Raw genomic sequence first — 19,734 nt, forward strand, 5'->3', positions numbered from 1 at the left:
ATTAGGAGGATTCAGCTTTGGCATGGTTTCCAGTTTCATTCCGGCAGCTCCGCCTTTTGCTACCATTGTGTTCACCTCACTTCTCAAAGCGCGAGAAGTTTAGGAACACCGGAAGCTGCTTTATACTGTGTCAGTATCAGCTTGGGGCTTTCTGCATGCAAAGCTAACGAGCTACGGCCCTTCTCCTCAAGATAAAGTAAGATTCTAGTCCTCATGGTTCTAAATAACTGGCTGATTTACATAGGAACAGAGGAAACCACCTTATACTGAGTCAGACCCTTGGTCCATCTAGCCCAGTACTGTCAACATTGACTGGCAGTAACAGCTCTCCGGGGTTTTAGGCAGAGGTTTTTCCTGCCCTGTGTGGAGAAGCCGGGGATCAAATGTGGGACCTTCTGCATGCAAAGCAAGGGCTCTACCACTGAGCTTCAGCCCCTCCCTAAGTCCCAAGGGCACAGCACATACCTGGGTTTGGGTTCCTTTGGAAGGAGGTCGCTGGAGACTTTCCGGCATTTAGTAATACTCGTTTTTATTTACAGAGAAACAGGTTGAGCCTAGATGGAGGTCTGCCTTCCCCACCTGGTGCCCTCCAAACGGGTTGGACTGCAACTCCTATCTTTCCTAGCCAGCATGGCCATTGGCTGGGGATGATGGATGCTGCAGTCCAACACATCTGGATGGCTGGGGACGGCTGGCTGAAACACTCCAACAGCCAGCGGAAAACCATGGCTCCCCCATCAGAGCTCCAGGGACACAGCCAGCACCCCAAGGTGGCTATCGAGCCCAAATTCAGCTCTTTGGGTCTCTCCCAATGTCTCACCCAAACTGCCGTTTGTCCTTCCTTCAAAGACACCTAGATTACATCATCCTCCACTAAGGAGAGGAAGGAGAGAAAGACAGGCCTCTTTCCCCAGATAATGTTCTCATCATGAGCAGTGCTAGACAAACCAAAGGTCCATTTTTATTCCTTCCTCCAACATGGAATTTGCCTTTTTCGCAGCCGCTGCGCATTGGGTTGATGTCTGCATCGAGCTATTCACCACAGCTTCAAGAGCATCGATGTGCAGTTTGGATTCTTTGCCCCAATGTGCATCACCTTACACTTGCTTCCCTCGTATGGTGGTCTCTCCAGCCACCTGATCATTTGGGTTCGCCTTCCCTGCACCTTCCCAAGCTCTATGCTAATTCAGTCCTGTTTAACCTCAGAATCTACACCAAATCAAAATTTCAAGGTCTGCTTGTCCACGGATCAGGGGTCTGGAATATAAGTATGGGGCCTTCTTAAATATGAGTCTGGGGTCTTTTAGGAGGTCTTCCTTGTAGGTCTCCCCAAGGCCCTTTTTCAGATCATTGCACCATTCCAGATCAAATTGGCCTTCTTCAGTTTGAAGTAGCCTCTTCAGTCTTTTGTCAGCAAAATTATTTAACCCTTTTAGTACCAGATTAATACCCTACAACACCCTTTTCAATATGGGGCCATTTGCAGAAACTTGGAGGGCTGTATAATGTCTCAAGGCAGGCCAGATTTGGCACCCAGGCCGAGGTTCAGCTCCCCTGCCATAAAAAAATAAAAGGATACACTAAAGACGTCTCTGGCTCACACAACACAAAGATTAAACTATCCACTCTTATCCGATGCATTGTCCGCTGTGTGCGAATGTCTGTCTTTGCCTCGTGTAAGTTCTGCTTCTGGTCTGTTCTGTGCCAGGCTACAGCGTGGGCTCAGTCAACACAACACGGGGCACTTTGATCGTGGCGGGGGCCCCTCGGTGCAACATGACAGGGACACTGCTGGTCTTCGAAGGAGTTCGTCTAAAGCAAACTCTGCACGGGGAGCAGGTCGGTGTTCAGCAGGCTTGGGGGTTGTGCTGGATTCGGCTCTTCCCCTCATTTGCTGTAAGACTTCTATGGATCAAGGCCCTCCTGGATGCAGGGGTTTAAATATATATAGACCCATCTTGGCACATGAACGACGTTTCGGGTATCTCCCCACCCCCCATGCTATTGCAGCTGCTTTGCTTTTTCGCAACCCGCAACAAAAGACAACCAAACCCTTCTGCAGAAATTCCTGGGTTGACTTGATTAGGTTATCCACAGTGCAATCCTGCACAGGTTTACTCAGAAGTGTGTCTGGGGCTGCAGCCACAAATCTCCATTGCCTCAGGTAGGGAGGTATGGATTTTCTAAAACCAGTTCCGTCTGCGTTTCATGGATTGTCAGGTGCCTTTCCTTCCATCATCCGCTCATTGGCAGAATTGGAATTTGGGCGGGATTTTTTCCCCAATTTCCTGAATTTGCACTTGTGAAAATGCACAAATCCCCTCCCCCAAGCCTATGGGGGAAATGCAAACTTTTGGTGGCTGAGAGGGGGATTTGAACCCAGGTCCAGTGCTCTGACCACTAGACCACACAGGAAATGTTCACAGGCGATGGCAGCACTGGATTCAGGAGTGTGAAAGATGTCATGATGACTTCCCCATGTACCATTTATAAATCATCAAATTAAGAGTCCTGTAAGTGCGCCATGCAATTCAATTACTTTTCTCTGCCTCCGGCCGTCTGCCCTTTCAAGACAGCCACTTTGCTTTCTTGCATTTCTTTTTCTTTGGGATGGATTTCGTTGCTGCCTCCTGAACAATGTTACGGACCTCCGTCCATAGTTCCTCAGGCACTCTGTCTATCAGGTCTAATCCCTGAAATCTATTCCTCACCTCCACTGTGTATTCATAAGGGATATGATTGAGGTCATACCTGAATGGTTTAGTGGTTTTCCCGACGTTCTTCAATTTCAGCCGAAATTTTGCAATAAGAAGCTCATGATCTGAGCCACAGTCAGCTCCAGGTCTTGTTTTTACTGACTGTATGGAGCTTCTCCATCTTTGGCTGCAAGGTACATAATCAATCTGATTTCGATATTGACCATTTGGTGATGTCCATGTGTAGAGTTGCCTCTTGTGCTGTTGGAAAAGAGTGTTTGCTATGATCAGCATGTTCTCTTGGCAAAACTCTATTAGCCTTTGTCCTGCTTCATTTTGTACACCAAGGCCATGCTTGCCTGTTATCCCGGTGATTTCTTGACTTCCTACTTTGGCATTCCAATCCCCTATGATGAAGAGGACATCTTTTTTTGTGTTAGTTCTAGAAGGTGTTGTAGGTCTTCATAGGACCGATCAACCTCAGCTTCTTCGGCCTCAGTGGTTGGGGCATAGACTTGAATTACTGTGATGTTGAATGTTTTGCCTTGGATTCGTACTGAGATCATTCTATCGTTTTTGAGATTGTACCCCAGTACTGCTTTTCCCATCCTTTTGTTGACTATGAGTGCTACTCCATTTCTTCTAAGGGATTCTTGCCCACAGTAGTAGATATCACCTGAATTACATTCGCTCATGCTTGTCCATTTTAGTTCGCTGCTTCCCAAGATGTCGATGTTCAGTCTTGCCATCTCATGTTTGACCACCTCCAGCTTACCTTGATTCATTGATCTTACATTCCAGGTTCCTCAACAATATTGTTCTTTACAGCATCGGACTTTCTTTTCACCACCAGACACATCCACAGCTGAGTGTCTTTTCGGCTTTGGCCCAGCCGCTTCACTCTTTCTGGAGCTACTTGGAAATTCCCTCTGCTCTTCTCCAGTAGTATATTGGACACCTTTCGACCTGAGGGGCTCATCTTCCGGCGTCATATCTTAGCCTTGTGATACGTTCCATGGGGTTTTCTTGGCAAGAATACTGGAGTGGGTTGCCATTTCCTTCTCCAGTGGACCACATTTTGTCAGAATTCTCTGCCATGACCTGTCCGTCTTGGGTGGCCCTGCACGGCATAGCTTATGGCTTCACGGAGTTACGCAAGCCCCTTCGCCACAACAAGGCAGTGATCCATGAAGGGGCTGTTCCAAGGTACCCCAACGGAAAGCTGAAATATGCAACCTGCGTAATTTATGCAAGTATGCACCAGTTTGCTAATTTTGCATCATATTCCACTAGTTATGGGGAGAACGGAAGAACCAGGACGCTGAACCCACACCTCTGAAGTTCTGGTAGTCCTGTTCTCAATATCCCTCCAAAATTTGAAGACCTACCCACACCACTCAGTTTCAAGCCTGTCATTGCAGTCTTAAGGGCTAGAAACCTGCTTTATCTGTGTTTGCTTTTAAAAATAAAAAACAGTGAGGTCCTTGAGATGCTGCCCTGGCAGAAGAACAGGATGCTTGAAATTGCCGCTGTTTTAAAAGCTGCTGGAAATCCTATTGTCTTCTTTTAAATGTTATTTGTCTTGAGCTCTCAAGAATAAAAACTTAAAATTATTGTATTAAAAAAAGAGAAAGACAGTGGGTGGTTTTTCAGCATCTCAAAGGGGCTGGCACATTCTGCAGGCTTTCCATGGCTATTTCTGCAATCCCTGATCTGGTGTCCCCCAGGTATTTGGGGACTACAACTGCCATTGCTGATTGGACTTGTAGTCCAAGTCATTTGGAGGGCACTTGGTTGAGAGAGGCTGCATTTGAGCATTCTTCACCTGCCTTTCTTTTGACCACAGATTGGGTCCTACTACGGCTCCGAACTCTGCCCGTTGGACATCAACCAGGATGGGATTACCGATTACCTGCTCGTCGGAGCTCCGTTTTTCCATGTACACGGAGAGGAAGGAAAAGTTTACCTTTATCGCTTGGATAACCAGGTAAACGTCTCTGGTAATCTGCTGAAATGCTTTGCTGGAATTCAGACTTAAGCTAAAAGGTTGATTGGATTTTTTCCCCCTCTTCCCTCCTCATCCCTTGTTCCTTGTGTGTTGCGCCTTTTTAGATTGTAAGCCTGTGGACAGGGATGCTCTTGTTTTACTGACTGCATGTAGGCCACTCCAGGAGTCTTTTTTGGTTGAGGAGCTAGATAAAAACACTAGAAAGAAAGAAAGAAAGAAAGAAAGAAAGAAAGAAAGAAAGAAAGAAAGAAAGAAAGCTAGCTAGCTCCCTTAAAGCATTCTGTGCTGACTGCAGCAGGGACAAACCACTTGGAATTAACCTTTTCTTCTTTTCCCTCTTCTCCCCTCCGCTTCCCAGACTAACCAGTTTGCTCCAGTGGGACACTTAAGGGGCCTCCCAGCATTCCCTTTTGCCCAGTTTGGGTTTGCTGTGGCTGGCATCGGAGATGTTGATGCCGACGGTTTCGGCGACGTCACCATCGGAGCGCCTCTTGAGGGCCACGAATTGAACCTCGGCTCTTCTGGCAGTGTTTACATCTTTAATGGTGGCCAAGATGGGATCCGAGGTTCCTTCTCCCAGGTAGGAGAGCTTTGTGCCATCACATCTCCCAGAGAGAGAGAGAGAGAGAGAGAGAGAGAGAGAGGCTGACTGGCCCTACTGTAAGGCAGAGTGGAGCAATGGCTTTGGGCAGCAGATGCTGTGGCGAAGCAGCTCCCGCCTGAGCCCCCCGCCATTCCGCTCCCTAGGAGGACAGAGCTGCGTGTCTCTGGCCTGTCCTGCACCCACTAAACTGGCCTGGTGCCTTTGGGGTGTGGTGGAGGGCACTGTCCTGTTGCCAAGGTTGAGGCAAGCATTTGCCAAACTTTTGGCGTCTGAGGCACATCCTTTCCCCCCTTTTTCTTGCTGTATTAAAAAGGGACGTCCCTTCCCTTCCCTTTTGCATGTCAGAAGGCTTACTTTTAGAGTCCGTATTCAATTCACCAGTGGTCCTGCAGACCCTCTCTTGGCCCCTCCTGATTTTTATTTTATTTCTTAAGATGGTTTTTAAGTGAAAAATAATAATAACTGGGAGACTGGCATGCTACAAAGCAAAGTGCTGCCCCCAGCGCCACCTTAATTCAGGTTCAATGTGTTTAGGTGCTCAGACCCCACCTCTGCCTTGTACTTAGGTTCTTGGGCAAGTTACTTTTCTTTTAGTCTCACCACTTTGCCTTCTGGGGAAATGAATGTATTGTGACTGGCCATGCCCACCATGGCAGCCATTTTAGAAATGGGCAATCCTGCCTCTCATGGAAGCCATTTTGTGAGGGCCCCCACGAGACTCCCTCAGCATTCCAGATGTGCCCACCGACCCAAAAAGGTTGGGGACAGGTAAGAATAATCATCTCGCAGAAAAGTCTAACTGCTCTGTTGTGTTGTGATGACTGAAAAGATGTAAGCTTGGGAATTTGTGCAGAGACCGACTCTGCAACCTCCTCCACGGGTGGGCATTTTTGTGCTTACAGGAGGCCCTTTCTATTTTTCCAAATTCACTTCTTTCTCACAACATACCAGCCCATCTCTCCCATCCTTGCACATATTTCTTACAATTGGACACTTATATGGATATTTGGTCTGCTTCTGTATAATTCTTAGAAAGCTGTATTTTCATACACACGCACACACACACAAATTTCATGTGCAGGCACTGAAACTGATATATTCAAATCTATGTTGCTAGAATTTCTCCTCTTTTTTGTTTTGTGCAATACAAACTTAATGATAACAAAATACATGTTTCTCCTTTTCCCTTCCAGAGGATAACAGCGGCTCAAACTGGTCTGCCGGGACTCATGTATTTTGGAAGGTCCGTGGCTGGTGGTTTGGACTTCACTGCGGACAGACTGCCAGACCTGACTGTTGGATCACTAGGCAATGTGACTTTGTTCCGGTAGGTCATTCTCCAGGAGGGAGACACGGGCATAAATGCTGGGACTCACTCTTCAGGCCAGGATTTCTGTTGGTGCTAGAAAACCTGCCATCGAAAAAAGTGTTACTGGCTTATAAAGTTGAAATCAGCACGAGAAATAAATTGGGGAACTTATCAGTGATTTACTGGAGGGAGAGAAAGCAGGAAAGGAAAGGGGAGACCACCCTTTATAAATTAGGATTAGCAGGTTATAGACGCAGCCAAATCTTGACTACATTGTTGATAGCAACGTTTAAGGAATAAAACAGACATTATTTTAAATGTGTGTCTAGCAGCTATGTCTTTTTTTTTCATTTTTGCTCTAGAGTAGGTGCAAGATCCCAATCCACAATTTTAAAAGCACCCATATCTCCCATGCTACAGTCCCAATCTGGATTGTGTGTGTGTGTGTGGCCTTACTCTAGGGTAAATTTTTTTAAAGAGATGTAGCTGCCAAACACACATTTAAATCAAGTCTGTTTTAACCCTGAGCCGTTGTCTGTTTTCATTTGCTTTTGTGGGGGAGTGCAAATGACCGGTTCTGCGTTTTTGACCAGTTCCAGACCAGTTGTTCGACTAGAGCCCACCATGACGTTCACCCCGGAGAGTATATTCAATTTCCACAACAGCAGCATCGTCGCTGCCAAGTTGTGCTTCAACAGTGCTTTCTCTTCAGATGCTGCACAACCAGGTAATGAAAACAAGCAATAGATACGCGTTCCAGGTAAGTATTCAGCAACCCTGAAATGCACTGCTTACTTCAGAAGGGTCGCAGAGGCAAGAATCCTGACCTGAGCACTGGCACACGGAGAAGAGAAACAAAGATCTAAGTCGGGGGTGGCTGTTTCTGGGCCTCTAGAGGCTGTTGGACTGCAAGTCCCGACCTTCCTCACTGTTGACTGTGCTGGCAAGGGCTGATGGGAGTTGCAGTTCCACAATAGGAGCAAGTCCGCATGCTTCCAGACACTAGGAGGCGATAGAGAATACGTAGTATCAGCAGCTGCTTGTCTTGTTGATCCCTCTTGTTGTCTGATCAGTTCCTTTCTCCTGCTCCTTCTCCTCCTCTTGCCTCTGCAGCAAGGACCAAGTTCTGTTTCCCGAGAGGAAGCAAGGAACCATATCTCATGCCTTTGCTAACTTACACTCACGCACCCAGCTTTAGGGGGTGCTTGTAGTTAAAGAGTGTTAGATCGCCTTCTCTGACAATGTGCATAAAAGCAGTAATAAAGTAAGTTGATCTGAAATTCTAAACGGGCTCCAGCCTGGGTTCATTGTCTCCAGGACTAAATGCTGCATTGCCACGCTTTCTCTGTTTAAGGCAACTCTGCTATAAGTTGCACCGGACTTTCCAGCATGGAGGGCCAGAAACAGCCCACCCCTGATCTAAGAGATATTTCTGGTGGCGTGAGTGACTCACGCAGCGCTGCAGAATTACACTCCTTTGTTTATTTATTATTTAATGTATAAATGTTAATGTATCTCCTGCCACAATAAAAGGAATAAACAGCACCCATCCGATTTTAGAATCCCTGCAGCAACAGACCAGCTTCAGTTTCAGTTTCGGTTGCTTTATTTGTTATTGCCTTTTAAATCTTTGCATTGCTGCTAGGTTTTATTTTTGTTTTGTTGTTGTTTATTCGGTCAGTCGCTTCCGACTCTTCGTGACTTCATGGACCAGCCCACGCCAGAGCTTCCTGTTGGCTGTTGCCACCCCCAGCTCCCCCAAGGTTGAGTCCGTCTCCTCCAGAATATCATCCATCCACCTTGCCCTTGGTCGGCCCCTCTTCCTTTTGCCTTCTACTTTCCCCAGCGTCAGCATCTTCTCCAGGGTGTCCTGTCTTCTCATGATGTGGCCAAAGTACTTCAGTTTTGCCTTTCATATCATTCCCTCAAGTGAGCAGTCTGGCTTTATTTCCTGGAGGATGGACTGGTTTGATCTTCTTGCAGTCCAAGGCACTCAGAATTTTCCTCCAGCACCACAGTTCAAAAGCTTCTATCTTCCTTTGCTCAGCCTTCCTTATGGTCCAACTCTCACAGCCATAGGTTACCACGGGGAATACCATTGCTTTAACTATGCGGACCTTTGTTGTCAGTGTGATGTCTCTGCGCTCTTCACTATTTTATCAAGATTTGTCATTGCTGTCCTCCCAAGAAGTAAACGTCTTCTGATTTCCTGGCTGCAGTCAGCATCTGCAGTAATCTTTGTGCCTAGAAAGACAAAGTCTGTCACTGCCTCCATGTTTTCTCCCTCTATTTGCCAGTTATCAATCAAGCTGGTTGCCATAATCTTGGTTTTTTTTAGGTTTAACTGCAGCCCAGCTTTTGCACTTTCCTCTTTCACCTTTGTCATGTGGTTCCTCAGCTCCTCCTCACTTTCAGCCATCAAAGTGGTATCATCTGCATATCTGAGATGGTTAATGTTTCTTCCAGCGATTTTAACTCCAGCCTTGGCTTCATCAAGCCCAGCTTATAGTTTATACTGTAGTTTTAAACTTTTAAATGTTTATATTGTCTCTTATGTTGTATTTTATGGTTTTAATTGTTGTGAACCTCCCAGAGAGCTTTGGCTTTGGGGCGGTATAGGAATGTAAAAAACAAATAAATAAATAAGAAATACATGCCAAAGACCTGCCTGAATACCCCCCGCCCCCCGGCATCTGATCTGTTCTCCTAGGGATCCGTAACCTTCTAGTTCACTACACTGTGGATTTGGACATTAAAATGGAAAAGAAGAGGGCGCAATTTGAAGACCACACAGCCACCAGCAGCGGGATCTTCTATGCCGAGAATTTGTGTTCTGAACTGCAGCTCCACATCCTGGTGAGCACAGGAAGGAAGCGAGGTTGATGACGCTGAGGACACCCCTCCTCAGCAAAGGCCCCCATCGTGGGACGGGATGGTGGCGTTCTCTCAGACCCCAAACGGGGTCCGAGAGAGGCCCAGTCTGCGTGGCAAGAAGACAAGAGTTGGCCAAGGATAGGTCCAACGGGACCGCTATGTTTAGAGGCGCGCCATCACTTAGTCTCGCCCACGGGACAATCAACAAGGGAAGGAATTAAAACCCTCTGGCCTTGCTTTATGTGTGAAAGAGGCAGGCCCGCAAAAGCCTGGAGTAACAGTGTAGGGAGGAAAGGCAAGGGAGAGCGTTCAGCCACCCTCACTCTCATGCTCCTTTCATTATAAAAATTACAGCTTTCTTGTCTCCCTTTATGTGAAGGAAGCAGGCAGATGGAAACGCCTGGAGTAACGGTGTAGGAAGGGAAGGCAGGGGAGAGGGTTCAGCTCCCCTCACCCACACGCTCCTTTTATGAGAACTCTCCAGTCTCAGTTTTTATGTGACGGAGGCCAACATGTGAATAAACAACCGTCGCTGCTCCCTACGCCTGCCCGGTTACACCTGGACACAAATATTTGCTTGATGCTCTAACAAGCCCAGGGGTTGCTTGTGGATGTAAACCAGGTTTTCTCCCCCCCACCGCCCCCCCCCCATTGTATTCCAGCCGTGCAATGGTAACTGTTTCTCCAGCATTGCTCTCGGACTCAGCTACCAGCTTCGTGACTTGGAGGAAGACCCGAGTTATCCCACGGCTGTACTTGACGTCCGTCGGGGCTCTGAGGTGTCCTTCCAGGTAATGAGACATACACGGCCATCTCAGCCTCACCGTCTTCAAGTACCTTGTTTGTTTCAAAGTGGAGTGCCCCTAAGGCAAGGATGTGGAACCTTGTTGTTGTCAAGGGCTTCATTCAAATGAAATCCTCGTTTCTTTCACCCTGCCTGTCTTGTCATAATTTCAGCTGCCTTACACAGACGACTGCGGTAACAAGACCGTCTGTGGGCCGCGGCTGAGCTTGGCAGTTCAAACTGAGTGAGTCTTCTGAATGTTTTTTTAACATTTAATTGATTTTTTTCATATCCCAACTTTTTGCACAAAAATGGTGCTGTGGCCGAAAAACAAAGTCTTCATTCAAACAGTACCCAAACTATTAAAAACAAAAAAACCTTCAGCAACAGAGCCACTTAGATGCCAAAGACCTGTTTGAATAAAGCAGTCTTTGCCTGCCAGCAGAAGGACAACAGAGGGAGCTAATCTCGCCTCCCTCGGAAAGGGAGTTCCACAGCCAGGGAGCGGCCACCGAGAAGGCCCTGCATTGCATCACCACCAAATATACTCTGAAGGCAGCGGTCTTGAAAGGAGGGCCTCTCCCAAAGGTATTAAGACCCAGGCAAGCTTGTATGGGAGAAGGCAGTCTTTCAGGTAGCCTGGGCCCAAGCTGTATAGGGCTTTATAGGCCATAACCAGCACTTTGAATTATGCCCGTCAATAGTCCAGTAGCCAATGAAGTTGTTCTAACAAGGGAGTCATGTGCTCCTTGTAACCAGGGCTAGAAAAATGTATTTACTGAGCATTTAAATTTTTCTGCTTGTTTTTTTTTCTGGTTTTCTCATTTTTTTAATTGTACAAATAGACATATTTGATTTACTTCTGTGAGTCAAGCAACGGCTTTGGACTTTATTCTCCCATATCTATCGCTGTATAGGTCTTAGTGGAAAGTCTGTTGACTGGATCAAGAAACTGATTAATTGGCAGTGGTTCTCCCAAGATCTGGGACGGAGAAGCATCTCCCAGTATCAGCTAGTTATTTATTTATTTGTTATATTTATATCCTGCTTTCCTCTGAGGAGCCCAAGGCGGCGTATGCGAGCCTCCTCCCCTCCTTTTCATCCTCATAAGAACCCTGTGAGGTAGGGCTGGCTGAGAGTCAGGAACCAGCCCAAAATCATCCAGTGAGCTTCAAGGCCAAGTGGGGATTAGAACCTGGGTCTTCCAAGTCTCAGACCAACACTCTAACCCGCAACACCGCACTACCTGATCCTTTAAAAAAAAATCTGGACATGCCAGGGATCTAACCTGCATCCTTCTGCATGCTAAGTGGGTGCTCTGCTAAGGGGCAATAAAATATCCCCCTGTCTTCAAATGTTCCCATGATTTGATACAGGAAGGAGCTGGTGGTTGGCTTCACCAAGGAACTTGCAATGGACTTCCACCTGGTAAACAATGGTGACAACTCCTACATGATCTCTTTGGTTCTGGAATACCCAACAAACCTCCTCTTCAAAAACATCCAGAAGGTATAGTCTACAATTTTCCTGTGCTTGATTGTCTCCCATCACCCCAACTGCTTTGCTGTCGTCGTTCTCCTGCATGTCTTTGCCTTTCCTTTTGATGCAATGTCTGGAAAAGGTCAATAAATATTTAAAATAAAAACTATGCTTTAAAAAAACCCTGCGAGGTGCTGCTATGGCTAGAAAATAAACTTGTCTCGAAAGGCTTCTATAAAAAAGAAAAAACTCACCCCTTATTAGACAAACGATAGCTGGAATCTTGAGGGATTCCTTTTAGTACTGAATGGTATGGAGTTATTTGAGACACTGAACTCAAAATATTTGGGTTTATTTTTTTAAAACCAAGAGAGCTAAAAAGCACCACAAATGGACAGACTGAGAAATGGGGTTTATTTCTCCATCTTTAGGCAGTCACTGGAGTTAGTACTACTTAGAGTAGACCCATTGAAATGAATGGGAATTAGGTTAGTTAGGACTCATTTAAATCCCATTCATTTCAGTGGGTCTACTGTAAGTAGGACTGATATTGGCTATTGCCCAATGGGACAACACGTTTCAGTATAAAGTTTATCCAGACAGATTGGGTTGGATGCTCATGCTTAGAGTACATTCACTGAAGACAATGGGACTCAAGTCAATTGTGGCTAATGTAGCTCCCATGGATTTCAATGGGTCTAACGCTAAGTGTGACTGAATCCAACCCATTCTTGTCTCCTGCATAATGTGCATTAATATTTCCAGCTTGGGGGATCTAATTTCAATCTGGTGGGACCATCACTTATAATTCTGACATGTTTCTCATTCGTTAATGTAAAAAACATAATATATAATTAAAAATACACACTATTACCATTCGATTGAGATAATTCTAAGCTTTACACAGCCAGTAAAGACTGTCCTGTTCCATCAAAGGTTTTAACATTTCATGTTTTATTGTATGCAATAAAAGTTTTAAGCAAGTTTTATTGTATGGTTTCATTCTCTTGGTCATTGGGTCTTATCTGACGTTTTAATGTTTTTATTGTATATCCTAGAGGTTCCTGTGGCATTCTGGCTTGATTGATTTAATATCTCTGCAGGTTTCCTCTCCGGTCATTGAGTGTGATGCCCCTAAACTCACCTCAATGTTATCCTCATCTCTGAGCTGTAAGGTTGGGCACCCTGTGTTCAACACGATGACAGTAAGTCACCAACAGAGTGGATTATGATATGATAATCCAACAGAGTGGATTTTTTAAGGATTTTGTTCCTTATTTTGTGCAAGTGGAGTTGCCCCCTAAATTGACTTTTGCCTGCTGCCTTTAATGCCCACTCCCTAGCCATTGGCTGGGCTGCTGCGTGACATCATGGAATGTTCACAAAACATTTCAGACTGCTCCAAAGGAGCCTGTCAACAGGAGAACACTGACCTACAGCGGAGGTTCTGTGGAGAAGCAGTAGGTTGGTTTGCTTTGACAAAACCTTACACAAGCCCTACAGAAAGAAAGGGACTGTGTGCGATGGGAGTAGTATTCAAAATGTCCAGGGGTTTATAATACTGGAACCCCAAATGCCCCCTCTCATGTTACGACCTGCTTTGCTTCAGATGGCAAGAGCGAGGCTTCTGGGGAAGACCTTGTAGGGCAGATTGAAGTGAGAGCAGGTACGCCTTCAGATTCCCAAGTCATGTAGGGTTTTAAACAGTGACGCTGAACATCTTTCAGTCCGAGGGCCGAATTCTGTTTCGGAGAAGCTTTCAGGGGCCGCATTCCAATCATGGGCAGGGCTGGGGCCAAAAATACAAGCATCTTTTATCTTAAAGCTCTCACTGCCAGTAACTAAGCCCTTGAAAAGTCATTTCAACCTTTTAGAATGAGGAAAAATATACAAAAAACGAGGAAACCTCCCAACAAAGTGCAGAAAAGGGCAACTAAAATGATCAAGGGGCCGGAGCATCTCCCCTACGAGAGAAGGTTACAACAGCTGGGATTGTTTAGCTTGGAAAAAAGGAGGGTCAGGGGAGACATGATGGAGGTCTACAAAATCATGCATGGTATGGAAAATGTGGAGAGGGAGACATTTTTCTCCCTCTCTCAAAATACTAGAACCCAGTGGGGTCATCCTATGAGGCTGATGGGTGGGATATACAGATAAAAGGAAGGGCTTCTTCACACAGCGCATAGTTAAACTATGGAACTCTGGAGCATTCTAAGGCCTCCTGTGAGGCCTTTGCAAGGCACTTTGCAGATAAAATTGATCGGATTAGGAGTGTTATTCCGTGTGCTGTGGATACAGTTAGTGAGCAGGAGACGGTCTGTGGCACACCGGTTTTGTAGGATCAGTTCCAGCTTCTTCCTTCTGATGGAAGTGGACAAGGTGCTTTCATCTGTAAGGCTGGCCACCTGCTTACTTGATCCTTGCCCATTTTGGCTCATTATGAGCTGCAGAGAGAGGCTGGGTGAGGGGATCAAGGCGGGAATGATGCCATCAGCCCTCAAGGAGGCAGTGATAAGACCGCTTTTAAAAAAGCCCTCCTTGGATCCCCAAGTTCTGAACAACTTTCGCCCAGTCTCGAATCTGCCTTTTTGGGCCAAGGTGATTGAGCAGGTGGTGGCGATGCAGTTGAAGGCACACTTGGAAGAAGCCGATTATCTAGATCCATTTCAGTCGGGCTTCAGGCCTGGGCATTGGACAGAAACGGCCTTGGTCGCCTTGGTGGATGATATGAGGAGGGCTCTGGATAGGAGCGAATGCTCCTTCCTTGTTCTCCTTGACCTCTCAGCGGCTTTTGATACCATTGACCACGGTATCCTCCTGGACTGCCTGGAGGGATTGGGCATTGGAGACACCGTATTACGGTGGTTCTGGTCCTTCCTCTCTGGCAGGTACCAGAGGGTAGCACTGGGAGAGGAGGTTTCAGACCTGTGGCCGCTCACTTGTGGGGTGCCACAGGGTTCCATCCTCTCCCCAATGCTATTTAACATCTATGTGAAGCCGCTGGGGGCTATCATCAGGAGGTTTGGGGTGCGGTGTCATCAGTATGCGGATGACACGCAGCTCTACCTCTCGTTCAAATCTTCACCAAGGTTGGCCGTAGAATCCCTGTCCAAATGTTTGGAGACGGTGAGTGGCTGGATGGGGAGGAACAAGCTGAAGCTGAACCCTGACAAGACCGAGGTACTTTTGGTGGGAGACAAGAGGAGGTTGGGGGAAGTTGACCTGGTGTTGAATGGGGTACGGTTACCCTTGAAAGACCAGGTCTGCAGCTTGGGGGTCATCTTAGACTCCCAGCTGTCCATGGAGGCTCAGGTGTCAGCTGTGAGCCGGACAGCGCTGTACCAACTCCATCTGATATGGCAGCTGCGCCCCTACCTTCCCGACCATCTGCTCCCATCGGTAGTACATGCCCTGGTCTCCTCTTGTTTAGACTACTGTAATGCGCTCTACGTGGGGTTACCCTTGAAGACGGTTCGGAAGCTGCAGCTGGTACAGAATGCGGTGGCTCGTTTGATTAAAGGCAGCCGCCAGCGAGATCACATCACTCCAGTGCTGAAGGAGCTGCAATGGCTACCAGTTGTTTTCCGGGCCAAATTCAAGGTGTTGGTTTTGACCTTTAAAACCCTATATGGTTCCGGCCCAGCCTATCTCAAGGACCGCCTTCAGCAACACCAGATAGGCCGCTTAACAAGATCAGCCTCGGATGGCCTTCTCTCTGTCCCATCAGCCAGGACAGCTAGGCTGGTGAGGATGAGAGAGAGAGGGCCTTCTCTGTGGTGGCCCCCACTCTGTGGAACTCCCTCCCTAGGGAACTCCGCCATGCCCCCTCTTTAATGAGCTTCCACCATGCATTAAAAACATGGTTGTTCAGGCAGGCATTTGGGGTGGGCTAGGGTAATTTTAGAAATGTGATGTTTTTAATGTTGAATTTTATTGTATAAACTGTTTTTATTGTTGTACATCGCCCAGAGTGGCTGGGTGACCGGCCAGATGGGCAATTAATAAACTTAATAAAAAAATAAAAAACTCGCTACCACAGGATGTAGTGATGGCCACCAATTCAGATGGCTTTAAAAGGGGGTTGGTCAAATTCCTGGAGGAAAAGGCTATCAATGGCTATTAGTCATGATGGCTATGTGCTACCTCCAGAAGCAGAGGCAATGAGCCTCTGTACACCAGTTGCTGGGAACATGGGTGGGAGGGCGCTGTTTCACTCATGTCCTGCTTGTGGGTTTCCCGTGGGCAGCTGGTTGGCCCCTGTGTGAACAGAATGCTGGACTAGATGGATCTTGGTCTGATCCAGCAGGGCTCGTTTTAACCTTTGGTGGTTGGCAGAAATGGATGAGACTAGGGAAGGGGTTGTGGCTATCTGGGAATCCCAGAGGGCCAGATTACAATACTGGTGGGTCAGATTTGGCCCCTGGCCCAAAGTGTCTACACCCCTGGCTTTAAAGGTGAACCTCAGCACTTTGAATTGTGCTCAGAACGGAACAGAGAGGGAGCAAGAACCCCCAGACTGAAACAACCTGTCTCGTTAGAGTCAACCAGCCAACCAAATAGTTGTTTCAAAGGCTGCCCATCAAAAGTGGAAAGCTTCCTATAAGTCTAGGAGTCCTTTGTTTTTTGGGTCAATGCTCCTTTTCTAACCTCTCTCTCTTTCTCTTGTGGTGCAGGCAAATTTCTCGGTGATCTGGCAGCTCGATGGAAAACGGTTCCCCGGCAATTCTGCCAACATCACAGTTAGCGTCACCAAGTAAGTGAATTGTGGCACTCTCAGCTGAAAGTTGCCGACACTGACTGGGCAAATGATCGCCATCGACCGAAGTCTCCTTGATTACCAGTCCAACTACACAAGCAAGGCAGGGTGGAGAAAACAGGAATGCAGAGAGATCAGGTGCTTTTGATCAAGTCAGGAGACCTCCGCCATACAGGAGGCAGGACAGCCTGTTTCCCAGTGGATTGGCTGTTTTCTTCTTCATATAGGTAAAACGATGCCTCAGTTACAAAAGGGTTGCTGTTATCACGCCTTTTGTTGCCTTTTTAACATTAACTATTATTTTAAAAGACACGCGTGATGACAGTGACCGTCTTGATAACAGCCCCGTTGACAATCGGACATCATTCGTTTCTGCATCCAGCTGCACGCCAAAGAGTCTGGAGAGAAGATGTACCCATCTGCTTTGGAAATCCCCCACGGGTTATCCAATTACAAAATTGTTTTGCCTGCATTCACACCCTGGAGAGTTGTGGCGAAAGGTTCCCCAAGCAGACACTAAACAGCGCGGAGGTCTAATTAGAGAGAGTAATTACTGACAAATCTCTGTGTTATGCCTTGTACAACATCGCTCAGGAGAGAAGTGCTCTTTTGGTTTCTGCACAAAAAAGGAGGGCGGTCTCAGCTATAATTAACAGATAGCCTCTTCTGGATGTTGGATGGATTTGGGCCCTGCTGCTGCACTCAGTACCAAAGACTCAAATGCCAGCAAGGCACAATAAGCAGGAAAAACAGGCAGGCAAGTCCACCAGGCATGCAGAACATAACTAAGGCACTTCTTAGAGCCCTATGCAGACGCTGTAAAACAGGGTGCAGAAACTCATGCCTGCAGGCCAAATCCACCTCTCGGATACTACCAATTTCACCCTCCCGGGTTTCTTCTCCTGATACCACCCTCTTTCCCCCAACTACTGACCATTTGCTGGTTTTTGTTCTGCTCCCCCCTCCCTCCCATTCTAAAAGGCTAAAATGCCTCTCCTCCAGCTTAGTTACTGGCAGGGAGAGCTTTATGCTGAAAGACCTTTGGGAGAAAAGGTCTTGTCTATTTTCGTGCACTGCAGACGTGAGAGAAGAAACGCTTTCTTAAATGTAGCACCCAAAAGACCAGAGGTCTATGGCACATTTGAAGTAGAGAGGAGCGGTTCCATTCCTTTAACATTAATCTCCCTCGCCCTGCCCTATGCAGAGGTACCATTATGGTAGGACTTCGGAGCTGACAACCTGAACCCATCTGAGCAGGGGGCTGGGGCACAAATGCAGCAGGGCTGGCTTACCGCATTTTGAAGGAATTGAAGTAATACATATTGCTATCTTGGGGCAAGGGCATTACATTAGACACTTAAGCCTGGTCTAAAATTGTCTAATTGCACCGCTGACCCTACCTTGTGCTAGTCCCATTAAACTAGAATTTCAAATGCTCATTGTGGAATCGGAGTGTCCGTAGCTTTCCGGGGTCCATATGCACCTTTTCTGATTTGCATGTTACTGATGTGCACGCAGAATCCTAGAAGCGGAGCGCACCTCCAGCAAACGAGCGCACCACCTCCTGAGGCCATCTGTCTCACTGTCAAACATTTGTTCCCTGGAGCTGGAAGATCCTGGGAGAAACGAGAATTCCTGAAGTATCTTTACTTTAGCCTTGCATTTAACAAATTGCCTGGTCGGCATAGGCGACCAGGCACTCCGTGCAGGCGAGCAAGTGGTCTGGTGGAGGGTGGACCTTACGGTCCTTCCTCTGCTAGCCCACTTGGTTTCTGTGCCGGCCATGGGGGGAGGGACACCTGTCTGTTCTCCACTTTGGTAAAAAACAATATATTTTTTTACTAGTCTGCTAAGGATGTTTTCCGTTCTCTGCGGACACTATGGAACTGCAGGCTACTACCCTCTTAGCAGGCTAGTAAAAAAATGTGCAGGCCAGATTTTAACTAAGGGTCACAAGTTGCCAGCCCCTACCTTAACGTCACATTACTTATTCGTGGGGCGAGCTTGTGTGGGCAGTGGCCAACTGCATCTGCTATTATGTTATTTATTTTATGTGTTTTTATCCCACTGCTCCTCAGCCAAATAGGCTTCCGGAGTGGCTTACGTACAATTGGTAAAATAAGACAGTCCCTGCCTGCAGGCTTACAGTCTAAAAAGACACGACACACAAGGAAAAAGGAACAGGGAGGGCAGAGGGGGGTTTTAAATGTAAAAAGTTGGCAAAGCAATTGTCAGTACTCTTTAGGGGGAGTGCTAAGATCTTGCAGAAAGGTCAAAATGCTGCCAATGGCTCCTTTTCTTTTTGCAGCAACAGAAACAGCACGCTCCTGAAAGAAGAACGTTCCCTCCGTGTGAAATACGCCTCCAGCACCACCCTCAGCAGGTAAACGTCCTTCGGGAATAGTCAAAACACAGCTGCCTCTTCCAGCGCAAAAGAATGTGGTCTTGTCACAGGAGGCAAGGGTATCTGTCTGGAGATTAATTTGCTTTAAAGACAGATGAAGTTCCCTCCCTTGGGGGAGAAGTGCTGAACGTTTATATTGTACTTTTTTGTACATCCTGATCACTTCACTCGCATAATCTCGAGCTTTATAACCTTGTACGTCTGGTTGGTATCATTATCCTCGTATAGCAAAGGAAAGATTGCAATGTTTATTTGCAACATTTTGTTTGCATAAACGTTTGCCGAGGGCACCAGAAGGACTCTGCTTGAAGGAGTAGCCATGCCAGTCTGCTTCAGCAAAAGCAACATGGAGTCCAGTAGCACTTTTAAAAGCTAACCAACTGAATAAATTTGTTAAGCTAAAGCAACAGAGTCCCAAAGCATTCATTAGGGCCAACCAAAATTCCACAAAACTGTGCAAGCTTTCGAGTTCTCTAGGACTCTTCATCAGGCTGTGGTACAAAAATCACCCATACTGCTTTTTGTACCACCGAGCCTGAAGAAGAGCCCTGGAGAACTCAAAAGCTTGCACAGTTTTGTGAAACTTTGGTTGGTCCTAATAAAAAGGGGTCACCCAACTGTGGGTTTTGGATTTTTTAACTTTGTATTGTTGTTGTTGTTGTTAGCTTCTATAGTGCAACGGGACTCTTTGTTGCTGAAGAGTCCATCTTTAGAGTTTCTCTTGATGTCACAACATCCCTTCTCTCTGAAAACGGATATTGCCAAGGGAAGAAAAATTCTCAGCCTAAGCAGAACAGGGTTTGGCTTGGCACTGGGTGAT

The 19,734-nt window shown here is 46.8% G+C and overlaps 1 protein-coding gene across 1 annotated transcript in view; it reads left to right on the plus strand.

Moving 5' to 3' along the window:
* ITGAE (integrin subunit alpha E) overlaps positions 1 to 19,734 on the plus strand; it is a 61,435-nt gene that overhangs the window by 24,001 nt on the left and 17,700 nt on the right. The window contains exons 14-25 of the mRNA XM_084823181.1: positions 1,709 to 1,839; positions 4,543 to 4,683; positions 5,063 to 5,284; positions 6,502 to 6,635; positions 7,211 to 7,344; positions 9,328 to 9,473; positions 10,154 to 10,282; positions 10,449 to 10,519; positions 11,652 to 11,784; positions 12,858 to 12,959; positions 16,428 to 16,507; positions 18,819 to 18,893. Coding sequence (XP_084679307.1) covers positions 1,709 to 1,839; positions 4,543 to 4,683; positions 5,063 to 5,284; positions 6,502 to 6,635; positions 7,211 to 7,344; positions 9,328 to 9,473; positions 10,154 to 10,282; positions 10,449 to 10,519; positions 11,652 to 11,784; positions 12,858 to 12,959; positions 16,428 to 16,507; positions 18,819 to 18,893 — 1,498 coding nt within the window. The remainder of the gene's footprint in view (positions 1 to 1,708; positions 1,840 to 4,542; positions 4,684 to 5,062; positions 5,285 to 6,501; positions 6,636 to 7,210; positions 7,345 to 9,327; positions 9,474 to 10,153; positions 10,283 to 10,448; positions 10,520 to 11,651; positions 11,785 to 12,857; positions 12,960 to 16,427; positions 16,508 to 18,818; positions 18,894 to 19,734) is intronic.

The sequence above is a fragment of the Heloderma suspectum genome, chromosome 16 (genome assembly GCF_057233095.1).
Source record: "Heloderma suspectum isolate Gila_16-S chromosome 16, 16-S_ref, whole genome shotgun sequence".
NCBI lineage: Eukaryota > Metazoa > Chordata > Lepidosauria > Squamata > Helodermatidae > Heloderma > Heloderma suspectum.